We start from the raw sequence: 14,915 nt of genomic DNA, 5'->3' as shown, positions 1-14,915 counted from the left end.
CACCCAAAAATAACAGAAGACGAAGCAGGGTGGGGAGTAAAATGGCGGACAGAAGAGAGGGGAACCTGTAATTCAACATATTTATTTTATTAACCCCGCGTTTTAAATCATTCTTGTGTTTTGTTTTTATGCCGTTGTGGTCAAATGGGAAGAGAGAGAGAAGGGACAAGAAGCTCTGACGGCCTGAATTCGACTCAGCAGCACCACCTGTCGTTGTAGAGTGTGAATTACAGGTGCTATGAGGGTATGATATTGCTGCCAAAAGGGTGGAAAATGACTGCCAAAAGTTTCAATTTGTTTTTTATCTTTATGTATAAACTTGTTTTTTTTAACTTGCGAATTGATATTTTAATTGAAGAAAATCGTTTCTTTACTTGCAAAGCATTGGGCACGAGTAAAAACATTTGTGTGTGTTAATGGAATGTTACTCTATAGCAGGGGTCTCAAACTCAATTGACCTGGGGGCCACTGGATGCAGAAACTGGGTGAGGCTGGGCCGCAAGAAAAGATTTATTAAAAAAATCTAACATGCACTTTTTTCTGAATTCACCTTCTTTGAATGGCTATGCCGCCCTAGCAACATACTTGCCAACCCTCCCGATTTTTCCGGGAGACTCCCAAATGTCAGTGCCCCTCCCGACAATCTCCCGGGGCAACCATTCTCCCGAATTTGGCCCGATTTTCACCCGGACAACAATATTAAGGGCGTGCCGTGATAGCACTGCCTTTAACGTCCTCTACAACATGTTGTCGCATCCGCTTTTTCACCATACAAACAGCGTGCCGGCCCAGTCACATGTTGTATGAGGCTTCTGCAGACACACGTAAGTGAGTGCAAGACATACTTGGTCAACAGCCATACAGGTCACACTGAGGGTGGCCGTATGAACAACGTTATCACTGTTACAAATATGCGCCACACTGTGAACCCACACCAAACAAGAATGACAAACACATTTCGGGAGAACATCCGCACAGTAAGACAACATAAACACAACAGGACAAATACCCAGAACACCTTGCAGCCCTAACTCTTCCGGGCTACAATATACACCCCCGCTACCACCAAACCCTGCCCCCCCCTAACCCCGCCCACCTCAACCAACGCAAGGGGGGGGGGTATATTGTAGCCCGGAAGAGTTAGGGCTGCATGGGATTCTGGGTATTTGTTCTGTTGTGTTTATGTTGTGTTACGGTGCGGATGTTCTCCCGAAATGTGTTTGTCATTCTTGTTTGGTGTGGGTTCACAGTGTGGCGCATATTTGTAACAGTGTTAAACTTGTTTATACGACCACCCTCAGTGTGACCTGTGTGGCTGTTGATCAAGTATGTCTTGCAGTCACTTACGTGTGTGTACAGAAGCCAAATACAACATGTGACTGGGCTGGCACGCTGTTTGTACAGGTTGTAGAGGGTGCTAAAGGCAGTGCCATCATGGCACGCCTTAATATTGTTATTTGGGTGAAAATCGGCAGACATTCGAGAGAATGGTTGCCCTGAAATTCGGGAGTCTCCCGGAAAAATAGGGAGGGTTGGCAAGTATGACGCTGTCAAGCGGCATTCATATAAAACTCGCGGGCCGCACTAACATAAAATGTTCATACTAAGGTGCGGGCCGCAAAATAATGTCTCGCAGGCCGCTATTGGCCCGCGGGCCGAGGGTCTGAGACCCCTGCTCTATAGGTAGTGAATGAAGGACAATGCATGGCATGGGACACAACCATGCATGCATACAAGCCACACATCGACATTATGAAGTCTAAAAATCGCTCACCAGCTGAAGTTGGTTCCTCACCATCTGCTGCTGTAGAGACATGAAGTGGACGGGGAAAAAAGGGAAATTAGCATAATCTCCAATATGTTAGTGTACACACTGCTTGCCTGTGCCTAAAAGTAATTGCATTACGTACTCACATCCGGGCTGTAACAAATTTCATGCATTTCGAGGTTAAAGATCTTGCCAAAATGGCCCATCCCCCATTTACACTCAGCAAGTATCCTAGGTCCTGGCTGCAGGCCTTGGACTAATATGTATTCATCATTCTGGACCAATGTCGGATTAACCCCTGTGGCACACGAGCTTGCTCGCGGCAAGCACAGACTGCCATGCTCCACTCCAGCTCAATGGCTAAGTTTTGGCTCATCGACCATCATAACCACGGTCCTCCATCTCCATCATCGCTTGTAAAATTGCCCTGAAAATGGTCCAGAAAAACTGGACACAGATGTGAAATAACAAGGGCGTCTGGCGAACGGGAGGACAAATAGGATTGCCATCACTAATGGGGTGGTGGGAAAATACACACAAGCGATCTGCAAGATCATAATAAATGCTCACAATGTGTTTTTTCCAATAAAACAGCAAATATAAACGGAGAAAAAAAAATTAAATACGCCTGTCGATTAATTAACGATAGTGCTAATTGTACAGAATCCCAATAACCGTGTGAGCGTAAATAATGCATGATTCAATGTCAGAGACATGTTTCTATGAGTAGCATTGAATACTAATAAGGAATTAACATACAGAGAGCCTTAATATCACACCAATCACACAGACAGCCTGAAGACAATTATGGATGCCGGCATCTCCAGAAGCTGCAAATCTAGCCCATTCCATTGTCGAAAGATTCAAATTGTGTTCCCAAACATACCACAATAACCAAGCGCAAAGTATTGTATAGTACTGTAATTAGGGATGGGTACAAAATGTGTTACTTTTATATGTATCAACTGATTTCTGTTGGTACTGATTCACATACAATTAAATGGTACCATATACTGATACTTTTTCGTTGCACTTGACGTCAAGTCCGGTTGCAGACTATGCGCCGGTTCAGACCCTTGAAAGTGCAGTACGGCTCTACTTTTGAAAATGTGCTGGATTGATGCTAATTTACATTGGATATGCTGTAGACATACACTATATTGCCAAAAATACTTGGCCACCTGCCTTGACTCACATATGAACTTGAAGTGCCATCCCATTCCTAACCCATAGGGTTCAATATGATGTCGGTCCACCTTTTGCAGCTATGACAGCTTCATCTCTTCTGGGAAGGCGTGTTTACAGGAATTTTCCACCATTCTTCCAAAAGCGCATTGGTAAGGTCACACAATGATGTTGGTCGAGAAGGCCTGGCTCTTAGTCTCCGTTCTAAATCATCCCAAAGGTGTTCTATCGGGTTCAGGCCAGTCAAGTTCATCCACACCAGACTCTGTCATCCATGTCTTTATTGACCTTGCTGTGTGCAGTGGTACACAGTCATGTTGGAAGAAGAAAGGACCCGCTCCAAACTGTTCACATATGGTTGGGAGCATGGAATTGTCCAAAATGTTTTGGTATCCTGGAGCATTCAAAGTTCCTTTCACTGGAACTAAGGGGCCAAGCCCAACTCCTGAAAAGTAACCCCACACCATAATTACTTCTCCACCAAATTTCACACTCGGCACGATGCAGGCCAAAATGTACCGTTCCCTGGCAACCTTCAAACCCAGACTCGTCCATCAGATTGCCATTTTACATTGCGATTTCAACACCTCAAAATGTGGTCATCATAACTACAACAAAGATGCACATTACAATCAAACATGTGGTGTGTAAAAAGTACAAAACTTAAAGGCCTACTGAAATGCGATGTTCTTATTTAAACGGGGATAGCAGGTCCATTCTATGTGTCATACTTGATCATTCCGCGATATTGCCATATTTTTGGTGAAAGGATTTAGTAGAGAACATCGACGATAAAGTTCGCAACTTTTGGTCGCTGATAAAAAAGCCTTGCCTGTACCGGAAGTAGCAGACGAGTAGCGTGACGTCACAGGTTGTGGAGCTCCTCACATCTGCACATTGCTTACAATCATGGCCACCAGCAGCGAGAGCGATTCGGACCGAGAAAGCGACAATTTCCCCATTAATTTGAGCGAGGATGAAAGATTTGTGGATGAGGAAAGTGAGAGTGAAGGACTAGAGGGCAGTGGGAGCGATTCAGATAGGGAAGGTGCTGTGAGAGGCGGGTGGGACCTGATATTCAGCTGGGAATGACTAAAACAGTAAATAAACACATTAGCCACAACACAACCAGGCTTATATTTAATATGCCACAAATTAATCCCGCATAACAAACGGACGTGTCCATATAACCCGCCAATACAAGTCAAACACCTGCACAACACTCAATCCCACAGCCCAAAGTACCGTTCACCTCCCCAAAGTTCATACAGCACATATATTCCACCAAAGTCCCCAAAGTTACGTACGTGACATGCACATAGCGGCACGCACGTACGGGCAAGCGATCAAATGTTTGGAAGCCGCAGCTGCATGCGTACTCACGGTACCGCGACTGCGTATCCAACTCAAAGTCCTCCTGGTAAGAGTATCTGTTGTCCCAGTTCTCCACAGGCCAATGGTAAAGCTTGACTGTCATCTTACGGGAATGTAAACAATGAAACACCGGCTGTGTTATCCGGCACAACAGTCAGGGGGTGCATTCTACGGCGGGGGTGCGTTATCCGGCACAACACCTGCCGCAATACACTGCTTCCCACCTACAGCTTTCTTCTTTGCTGTCTCCATTGTTCATTGAACAAATTGCAAAAGATTCACCAACACAGATGTCCAGAATACTGTGGAATTTTGCGATGAAAACAGACGACTTATTAGCTGGCCACCATGCTGTCCCAAAATGTGCTCTACAATTCGTGACGTCACGCGCAGGCGTCATCATACCGAGACGTTTTCAGCAGGATATTTGGCGCGAAATTTAAAATTGCACTTTAGTAAGCTAACCCGTCTGTATTGGCATGTGTTGCAATGTTAAGATTTCATCATTGATATATAAACTATCAGACTGCGTGGTCGGTCGTAGTGGGTTTCAGTAGACCTTTAAGTTTAAATACTATGTAAAACTCAACCAAAAAAACACAGAAACATTCAACTCAACAAATTCAAAGACTACGTCCTGGCTGAGCAACATACTGTGTGTCTTGGAATTGCAACTGCATGCAAAGTCTACTATATCATACTTGCAAATGAAACAAAGAAAAGGCGTGGGAAGCATTGATGTAATTTTTGTCATGCCTCCTCCAAAGAAGAGCGCACAGATGTAGAATGACAGAGGAAATACGCAAGTCGCTAAACTTCATGTCAGGGGACCTGGCTAGCGTCTCCCAACAGCTAAGCAAGCTAACGGAGCTTGTAGATGAAGTGAGGAAACTCAAAGAAACAATCCGACAAAAAGACAAGACAATAACTGATCTTGAAAGGAGAGTTGAAAATTTAGAGCAGTACACAAGGATGGAAGATGTCATCATCACGGGACTAAACATCAGACCGCGCTCATATGCCCGAGCTGCTACGGCGGGCAGGAATGTTGGAGAGGACGCGGAGACAGACGATCTGCAAACTCTGGAGGACCAAGTCTTGCACTTTTTGAAAGGAAAAGACATACACGTGGATGCAAACAATATCTCAGCGTGTCATACACTGCCACGCAGAGACAAAGCAAAGCCTGCAGTCCTTGTGCGCTTTGTAAACCGGAGACACAAAACGGAACTACTGAGACAAGGAAGAAAGTTAAAGGGATCAGCGGTGTATATCAACGAGCATCCGACCAAGAAAATATGGGATATAGCACGGGAAGCACGGATCCTCAGGAAAAACAACAAGATTGGAGCCACATGGACAAGAAACTGCAAGGTTTTCATTCAGCTGAATGGATCTACGCCGGAAAAAGCTAAAGTGATACTGGTAAGAGAACTTGAAGACCTCGAACAATTCAGATAATGTCGATTGTTCCATTTTTTGGACAGTCACAATTGCACTCTTGTCGAGCTCATTTTTTGATTGTTCCTTTTTTGATGAGGACAGCTACAGTGAGATTTTTGATGAGCTTATTTTTGGAATGCTCAGACTATTTTTGTTGTTTTTTTACTTTTTCTTACCTTGGATCATAAAGACATATACTCAACACCACGTATAAACACTAACTTAATACCAAATACAAACTTGTTTTCATTTGGACTGCTTTGGGACGCTCATAATAGAGTAAAAGTATTGTCAGTGGTGTGTTTGTGTGTGTGTGTTTGTGTGTGTGTGGGTGTGTGTGCGTGTTTCAGTGGAGGTGGATACAAATGTGTTATCTGTACAAAGAAAAAGAAAAAACTAAAATATAATGGAGAGTGAATTAAAAAATACCTTTACCAATGTTGGTGATAAGGAATTAGAATGTAGAAATACTGATAATAATCATAGTAGTGAACTGTATAATAATTATAATCACATCCAACTAGACTTCTACGACAATATCAATTACAACTGCAATTCAAATGAGTTTGGCAGTGACATAGATCCCGATTGTAATCTTTACAATAATATTACCAGAAACTGTGAGTACTACACAGACGAACAATTTAAATGTGTGAATGTGGACAAATCATTTACTGTAATACATTTTAATAGCCGAAGCTTGTATAAAAATGTTGACAATATTAGAGAATATCTGAGCCAGTTCAATAAATTTAGTATTGTTGCAGTCTCAGAGACTTGGCTTGGTGAGAACAAGTGTTGTGAAATAAGATTGGATGGTTATGAATTATTCACCACAAACAGAGTTGGAAAAAGGGGAGGAGGAGTAGCACTTTTTGTAAATCAAGATTTAAAATGTTGGAAGATTGACAGCAAATCAACTGCTATAGCTGGAGTTTTTGAATGTATAACTGTAGAAATTGAAGTAGAAAAATAAATGTCAGTTGTGTTTATAGAACACCTGGATCATGTCTAGATACATTCAATCAAAAATTGGATTATTTGTTTAATAAATCAAACAAGATCCATATTGTGTGCGGTGATTTTAATATTAATCTTCTGAACCCCATGGACAGTACCAAAACAACCCATTTTATAACAGGACTGTACAGCAATAATTTATTTCCCCTTATCACAAAACCAACCAGAATAACAGTAGACTTTGCCACACTGATAGATAACATTTTCACCAATCAACCGGAGAATCAAATAACAGCAGGACTACTACTCAATGACGTAAGTGATCATCTGCCTGTATTCAGCATTTTACACCATTTCTTTGATGAGAGAAGGGCCAAAATAGCAGTTCAATATAGATTTGTTAGACACCAAACACCAGAAACTATGGCAGCATTCAAGTCTGAGTTATGTGCTCAAGACTGGGGGGAGGTTTATACCTCCACAGACCCGAATGAGGCATATGAAACCTTTCTCAACATTTTCATAACACTGTATGATAAGCACTGTCCAATGAAAAAACATGACATTAAGGACAGCACTGTCAAGGACAAACCGTGGATCACAAAAGGATTATTGAAGTCCTGTAAAAAGAAAAATTATCTTTACAGACGACATTTAAAGCACAGAACCAAAGAAACTGAACACAAATATAAAATGTACAAAAATAAGTTAACACAAATAATAAAGCACAGCAAAAGAACACATTACTGTAACCTATTAGAACAACATAAAAATAGCATCCAGGGTACGTGGAAAAATTTAAATGGTATCATTAAAAAAAACATGACAAATAAGGAACATCCAAGCTATTTCATAGAAAATAATCAAACTATAAATGACCCTAAGGAAATAACGGATGCTTTTAACACCTTCTTTGTGAATGTTGGATCTAATTTAGCAAATGAAATTGTACAACCTGAAAACAGTGTCAAATTTAATGAACAAACCATTCAAAGGAACTTAGAATCGTTTTTTATTTCCCCCGTTTATGAAAGTGAAATCACAGAAATTGTAAATTCTCAGAAAAACAAGAAGTCAACAGACTGCTGTGACTTGGACTTTTCTCTGATCAAAGAAATTGTTGATTTTATAGCTGTTCCCTTCACTTATATATGTAATATTTCTTTTATAAAATAAGTTTTCCCAAAGAAAATGAAAACGGCAAAAGTTATTCCCATCTTCAAAAGTGGAGATAAGCATCAGTTCACCAACTATAGGCCTATTTCTCTACTCTCACAATTTTCAAAAGTCCTTGAAAAATTATTTGTGTCAAGATTAGACAGTTTTATTGATAAGCATCACTTGCTAAGTGAACACCAATACGGTTTTCGACCAAACAGGTCCACTTCCATGGCAGTGATGGAACTAGTTGAGGAGGTAGCCACTGCAATTGATAAGAGGGAGTTTGTTGTTGGCCTTTTTATTGACCTGAGCAAGGCCTTTGACACCATCCATCACACATTACTTTTAAACAAAATGCAGAGGTACGGTTTTAGAGGTCTTGCTCATGATTGGTTGAAAAGTTATCTTGGTGGTAGAGAACAGTATGTGCATATGAACAATGTAGATTCAGATAAAAAGATTATAACACATGGAGTGCCCCAAGGTTCTGTACTGGGACCAAAATTGTTTTTATTGTATATTAATGATATCTGCAAAATCTTTAAAAAACTCAATTGTATTCTCTTTGCTGATGATACAAGTCTCTACTGTTCTGGGCAAGACCTTGGCCAACTCCTAGAGACTGTAGAGAGCGAACTCCACATACTAAAGCAATGGTTTGATGCCAATAAACTGTCAATCAACCTAAATAAAACAAAATATATAATTTTTGGAAATAGGAAAAATAACATACAGTGTCATATAAGAATTGATGATATGGAGATAGAAAGGGTGTGTTCAACAAAATTTTTGGGAATCTATATAGATGATAAATTAAATTGGAAACTGTACATAAATATACTTAAGACAAAGATGGCAAAAAATATTGCTATGTTACATAAAATCAAAATCTCTAAAGGCTCTTAACATGTTATATAATTATTTCGTACTCCCTTATCTTAATTATTGTGTTGAAATCTGGGGTAACAATTACAAAACAAACATCAACTCTATATTCTTACTTCAAAAGAAAGCCATTAGAATTGTAAATTATGCAGATTATCATGACCATACCAATGCTCTGTTTATTAAATTAAAAACATTAAAACTGCATGATCTTGTTGACCTCAACACTGCTATTGTGACGTGCAAAGCTCATAACCACATGCTGCCTTAGTGTCTACAGGAGAGGTTCAAACCCAGAGAGAATCCCTATGACCTCAGAGGTTCAGCTGTCTTCCAGAAAGCTAAGATAAGAAGGATCTTAAAAAGTAGATGTGTTTGTGTCAGGGGGGTTCAACTGTGGAACAGCTTGGATGATTCCTTCAAATGTTCCAGGTCCATTCACACATTTAAAAAACACTTTAAGACCAATGTCTTGGAAAAATATATCACTCTTGAATCAACACATTAGTTAATACTATGATCAATGTTAATTAAAATACTAAATGTGGGATATAAATAATAATGGAAGTATAATTGTTTGTATATAGTATATAAATTGGTACAAAGGTTTAACACGCGTATAAGGATATTTCACATGCCTTTACTGTGTATATAATTGAACAGTGTTCATATTGTGTATAATGTGTATTTATAATATGTTGTACAAAAGACATTTCATAATTTTCGGAAGTTCATCTTGTACTTGACATTGTTTATAGGGTTAGGCGCTATAAGTGTTCAACTTCAGCCTAAACCCTTTCGGTCTGCAACATTTTCATTTTCAATCTATGAATGTACAACTGTTTGTTTATTTTGTTGACCATTGACCGAAGAATAATAAACTAAAACTTAGAAGTGAAAGAAAATAATATAACAACTAGACAGCGCAGTTGTTATCAGAGCACTGTTAAATGTTACAAAAAAAATGTATTTGATAAAAAAATATTTATATATTTATTAACGCATGAACACACACAAAAGTGTTGGTATCGTTGAGTACTGGTATCTATTCCCAGGTACCAAGAATTGGTACTATGACGATTTAAACTTGAAAAAAAGACTGTACCACTCTTGAAAGACCAAACGTCAGCCTACTGGTTCCACAAAGAATAGCGCTTTAGAAATCTGTATATTGGCAATCCAGTCTGGACGGTTAGTTTATTAATACTTTATTAAGATATGTGTACCAGTGTGACTGTTAATGTGAAAATACTAGCAACAATGTTGTATTCCACAACCTTTGTCATGGCAGTAAAAAAGCTCATGAGGGAAATGATTCATGCAGACGCCACTGGGTCTGAGACACAATTACGGTGTGAACTGCAGTCTTTACCGCCGCTTTTAGAATGTAAAAGAACGTTTGAATTGAAAGTCAGAGGGAGCCAAAAGCCGAACACTTTCCCAAATTCTCATCTTTTTGGCAGCAGTTGTTCCTCTTTGTATTTTTCCCGAGAACATTCCACGCTTCACTTAGTGCTGTTTTCTCGCTGCCATTCTCTCGCTTCTGGTTCCATAGGGGTCAATGGGACGCACACAGCATCGACATGCTCGCAAAGACGAAACAAATACAAACACGCCTCAGGGGGCAGATGATTTATTCACACCCACACATGAATAGAAATCGTGAGAAGATTTCAACGAATGTTAGCTTTATCACTTTTTTTTATCCAAGTGTGAATAATAAGCATGCATAAAACACAGAGCTTCATACAGTGGCCCACCCTAATATTTGGCTTGAAATGGAGATTCTTCCGAGATGAGCACATTGGTTGGAATAATTCCTGTGGGTTTTGACATCATAGATAAATAGATGTATTATGTGTCAGAAAGTTACTGTTAGAGGTTGTACTTACCGTATTTTTCGGACTATAAGTCGCAGTTTTTTTCATAGTTTGGCCGGGCTCCAGTGCGACTTATACCGTATTTTCCGCACTATAAGGCGCACCTAAAAACCACAAATGTTCTCAAAAGCTGACAGTGCGCCTTATAACCCGGTGCGCTTTATATATGGATAAATATTAAGATTCATTTTCATAAAGTTTCGGTCTCGCAACTTCGGTAAACAGCCGCCATCTTTTTTCCCCGTAGAAGAAGCGCGCGGTGCATGCTGGGATATGTGACGTTTCATTTCCATTTGTGTGTTTATGTAAAGACCCCAAAATGGCTCCTATTAAGTGTGTTGTCTGTCTAATTATAAATAATGCAGACGAGGCGTGTTAACTGAGTTCTCAACGTTTACTCACAGCGTGCTCATAACCACATTCTAACTGCCAGCATACAACAACGCTTCTCAGGGCTACCGCGCATGCTCGTCACTATCGTTGCATGCTGGGTAGTGTAGTTGTTATATTTGCTAGCTCATAACATCACATTAAGAGACACGCTTACGCGCTTAATTCAATACTCGCCGTCATTCCGGGTGGATTGACAAAAGACCTCCAGCCGCTAGATATTGGTGTCAACAGGGCATTCGAAGCTAGACTGCTAACTGCGTGGGAACAGTGGATGACAGAAGGCGAACACACGTGACGTTCACCAAGACAGGGAGACAGGGAGACAGCGCCAGACGACATTTTGGATCCCACATTTGCCCAACTTTTCAATTCGGACAACGAAGGAGAATAATTCGAGGGATTTATGAATGAAGAATAACTTCAGAAAGTGAGCGCTATGTTTATTTTGTGTGTTGTGACATTAACGTTCGAGCAACATTATGTTGCTATTGCTCTGCACTATTTTGAATTTTACTATGTTTGTGATTGCACATTTGCGTACATTTTGGGAGTGAACAGAGTTGTTAGAACGCTGGTTTTTAATATATTATTAAAGTTTGACTGACCTATCTGACTGTTTTTTTGACATTCCTTTAGCGCAGTTAGATGCGGCTTACAACACCGGGCGGCTTATAGGTGGACAAAGTTTTGAAATATGCCGTTCATTGAAGGCGCGGCTTTTAACCCAGGGCGCCTTATGGTGCGGAAAATACGGTATATGTTTTTTCTTCTTTATTATGCATTTTCGGCAGGTGCGACTTATACTCTGGTGCGACTTACACTCCGAAAAATGCGGTAATATCTTACAGTTTCTAATTTATTTATAACATACCATGTTAGCCAATTTGTAAATGGACAAAGAAACCCTGTCCTCTTTATCCTTAAAAACTGGTGTGGCTCCAAAAAGACACTTAAAAGAGGTCATATTTTTTTGTTTGCATTTAAAACACTCTCTTGTGGTATACATAAGTGTTTTTCAACCACTGTGCCACGGCACAGTAGTGTGCCATGAAAAACAGTCTGGTGTGCCGTGGCAGATTATTTGATTTCACCTACTGTATTTGGGTTAAAAATATTTTTTGCAAACCAGTAATTATAGTCTGCAAATGATGTGTTGTTGTTGAGTGTCGGTGCTGTCTAGAGCTCGGCAGAGTAACCGTGTAATACTCTTCCATATCAGTAGGTGGCAGCCGGTAGCTAATTGCTTTGTAGATGTCGGAAACAGCGGGAGGTAGCGTGCAGGTAAAAAGGTGTCTAATGCTTAAACCAAAAATAAACAAAAGGTGAGTGCCCCTAAGAAAAGGCATTGAAGCTTAGGGAAGGCCATGCAGAACAAAACTAAAACTGAACTGGCTACAAAGTAAACAAAATCAGAATGCTGGACGACAGCAAAGACTTACTGTGGAGCAAAGACGGCGTCCACAATGTACATCCGAATATGACATGACAATTAACAATGTCCCCACAAAGAAGGACAAAAACAACTGAAATATTCTTGATTGCTAAAACAAAGTAGATGTGGGAAATATCGCTCAAAGGAAGACATGAAACTGCTACAGGACAATACCAAAAAAAGAGAAAAAGCCACCAAAATAGGAGTGCAAGACAAGAACTAAAACACTACACACAGGAAAACAGCAAAAAACTCAAAATAAGTCAGGGCGTAATGTGACGGGTCGTGACAGTACACCTACTTTGAGACAAGAGCTATAGTGATGCATGGTTGGTTATGGTTTAAAGCCCACCCATACATCCATTTTCTACCGTTTGTCCCTTTCGGAAGTTATATCCAACAATTGATCTTTTACTGTCAACTGTCTTTTACTTTTACTGTGTGTAACTGATCCATTATATCCAACAATGATTTTTTACTGTCAACTGAGTTTCGTTTTTTAATGATTTCTGGTGGTGATGTGCCTCCGGATTTTTCCAACGCAAACAATGTCCCTTGACTCAAAAAAGGTTGAAAAACACTGATCTACATAATATGTAATGGTGGTTCTCTGGTGTAAATTGTCCATAGATAATGTTTTACAGACCATCTTCAAGACACATTCTGGCGATCTCTTCAGGATGCCATGTTTTGTGGTCGGTCTTATTTACGTGGCTCCATTTCGACTGCATCTTCTCCCCGTCAGCCATGGTGTAGTTTTTAGCGCGTCCATAACGCTATGTTGTATTACAAATGACAACAGCAGTGGATGCATGTGCATGTACGAACCAGTCTGCCCGGAACTTATTGACTACACTGGCAAACTCGCGCAAAACTCTTTGGGTGAAACTCTACCATATATGGAGATATCCACTGACGTCACCAATGGGGCAAATTCCTAACAGAGTGTTTGGCGGAAGTATGTAGATAAGCAGGATTGTTTCATAAATATCTCCGCCAAGCCTCTATGGTTTGATTTCAAATTTTCAGGACTTATGCAGATCCCAATTACAAACAAAGCAAGTACCAATAGGAAAGAAAAGTTGTTTTTGCATAATATGTCCACTTTAACTACAGAGCCTATTAGGGTTGCCACAATTTCAGTAGTCGATTGGGACACGTGTACATTACAATGTTTTCTTATTAGTATTATTTACTACATAATATAAATAGACAACTGGACCCACGTACTTGGAAACTCACTACTTTTATTAAACTGTTTCAAACTGTCAAGCATTTAAGATCAGTTTGCTTCAACATCTTTTTTCACATATTGTAATTAGCAATAACTATACATCTAAACAAGAAAATTAGCTTAGTATATTAAAAGAAACAATACTGTGCTTATGAATATGCTCATGAATGACAATAGTCAACTATTTTTCATGAAAAAAAGAACAGCAGTGGCCCGGAGCCGTCAAGTACATAAAACCAACAATATTGTTAATATTTTATCCCGCCTTTATTTAATTCTGTAATGAAATAAGCTAATAAAAAGGCTAACAAAATATATTTAAAGACAAATATTTGTGCTTTTATTTGTTATTAGTATCAACATTTCAGTTTTTGTTTCATGACACGATGGCTTTTTGCTCCCGTTTTCTGTGTTGCACACATAAAGCAAACTCCCTGGGCTTGTGTTGGCGGATCTCTTATGTCATGCAAATACTTCGGCATTCACGACCACTTGCATTTGATTAGGGAATAATTGTATAGCCGCGAGACTCGTGTCCGCTCTCTTCCTTACTAACGATATTGAAAAATCGAAGTAATCGTTCCATGTTAGTATCGACTTGGTGTGAAAGTGTCGATACTTCTGGCAACCATTGAGAGTATTTTACATGGTGTTCACTTTTTACAACTTGCTCTATTTTGGTTGTTTACTATCCCTCCATGTTGTAATTTGCAGTATTCAATCATCACGGCATACGCATAACTACACATGATCAAGAAAACCCATTTGTTTCGTTGCTTAAAACAAACACTAAACTACATGGACATACATTGAGCCAAAAAAATAATTGAAGCAAACGAAGAAGATGACTTTTTAAATATTTGCTTTCCTGAAGGAGGTCCGCTATGAGGCACGATAAGACTCCATCTTGGGATGTATTGGTTTAATCTGACTGACAGCCAGGAGGCAGTAATGACATCCATAATCTAAATGGGACCAGCCAGTCTGTCCGGCACGGTGCTGATCTGTCTTCAAGGTGTTCAGTGGAGATAGAGGGTTCCGTGCGCACGGCCCACGTGCAAAATAAAAACCACGACACATTCGAACGTCATCAATGTACTTGATGATGCGGATGGGAAACATTTGTGTGTGTACTAAAACACACACACAGTCTCTTACAAAGCCGTGTAGCCAACCCGATGCTGTGTACAGCTGTTCCAA

General features: G+C 39.9%; 1 protein-coding gene across 3 annotated transcripts in view; it reads right to left on the bottom strand.

Moving 5' to 3' along the window:
* The window catches only part of edil3a (EGF-like repeats and discoidin I-like domains 3a), a 315,932-nt gene that overhangs the window by 251,948 nt on the left and 49,069 nt on the right, over positions 1-14,915 (bottom strand). The window contains exon 2 of one of the 3 annotated variants that reach the window (XM_061986658.2): positions 1,775-1,804. The exons of 1 other annotated variant lie outside the window; for it this stretch is intronic. In XM_061986658.2, coding sequence (XP_061842642.1) covers positions 1,775-1,804 — 30 coding nt within the window. The remainder of the gene's footprint in view (positions 1-1,774; positions 1,805-14,915) is intronic. One more of the 3 variants, XM_061986659.2, reaches the window with a different exon arrangement.

This window comes from Nerophis lumbriciformis, linkage group LG12 (genome assembly GCF_033978685.3).
Source record: "Nerophis lumbriciformis linkage group LG12, RoL_Nlum_v2.1, whole genome shotgun sequence".
Taxonomy (NCBI): Eukaryota; Metazoa; Chordata; class Actinopteri; order Syngnathiformes; family Syngnathidae; genus Nerophis; species Nerophis lumbriciformis.
This window is presented reverse-complemented; position numbering and strand designations above follow the sequence as displayed.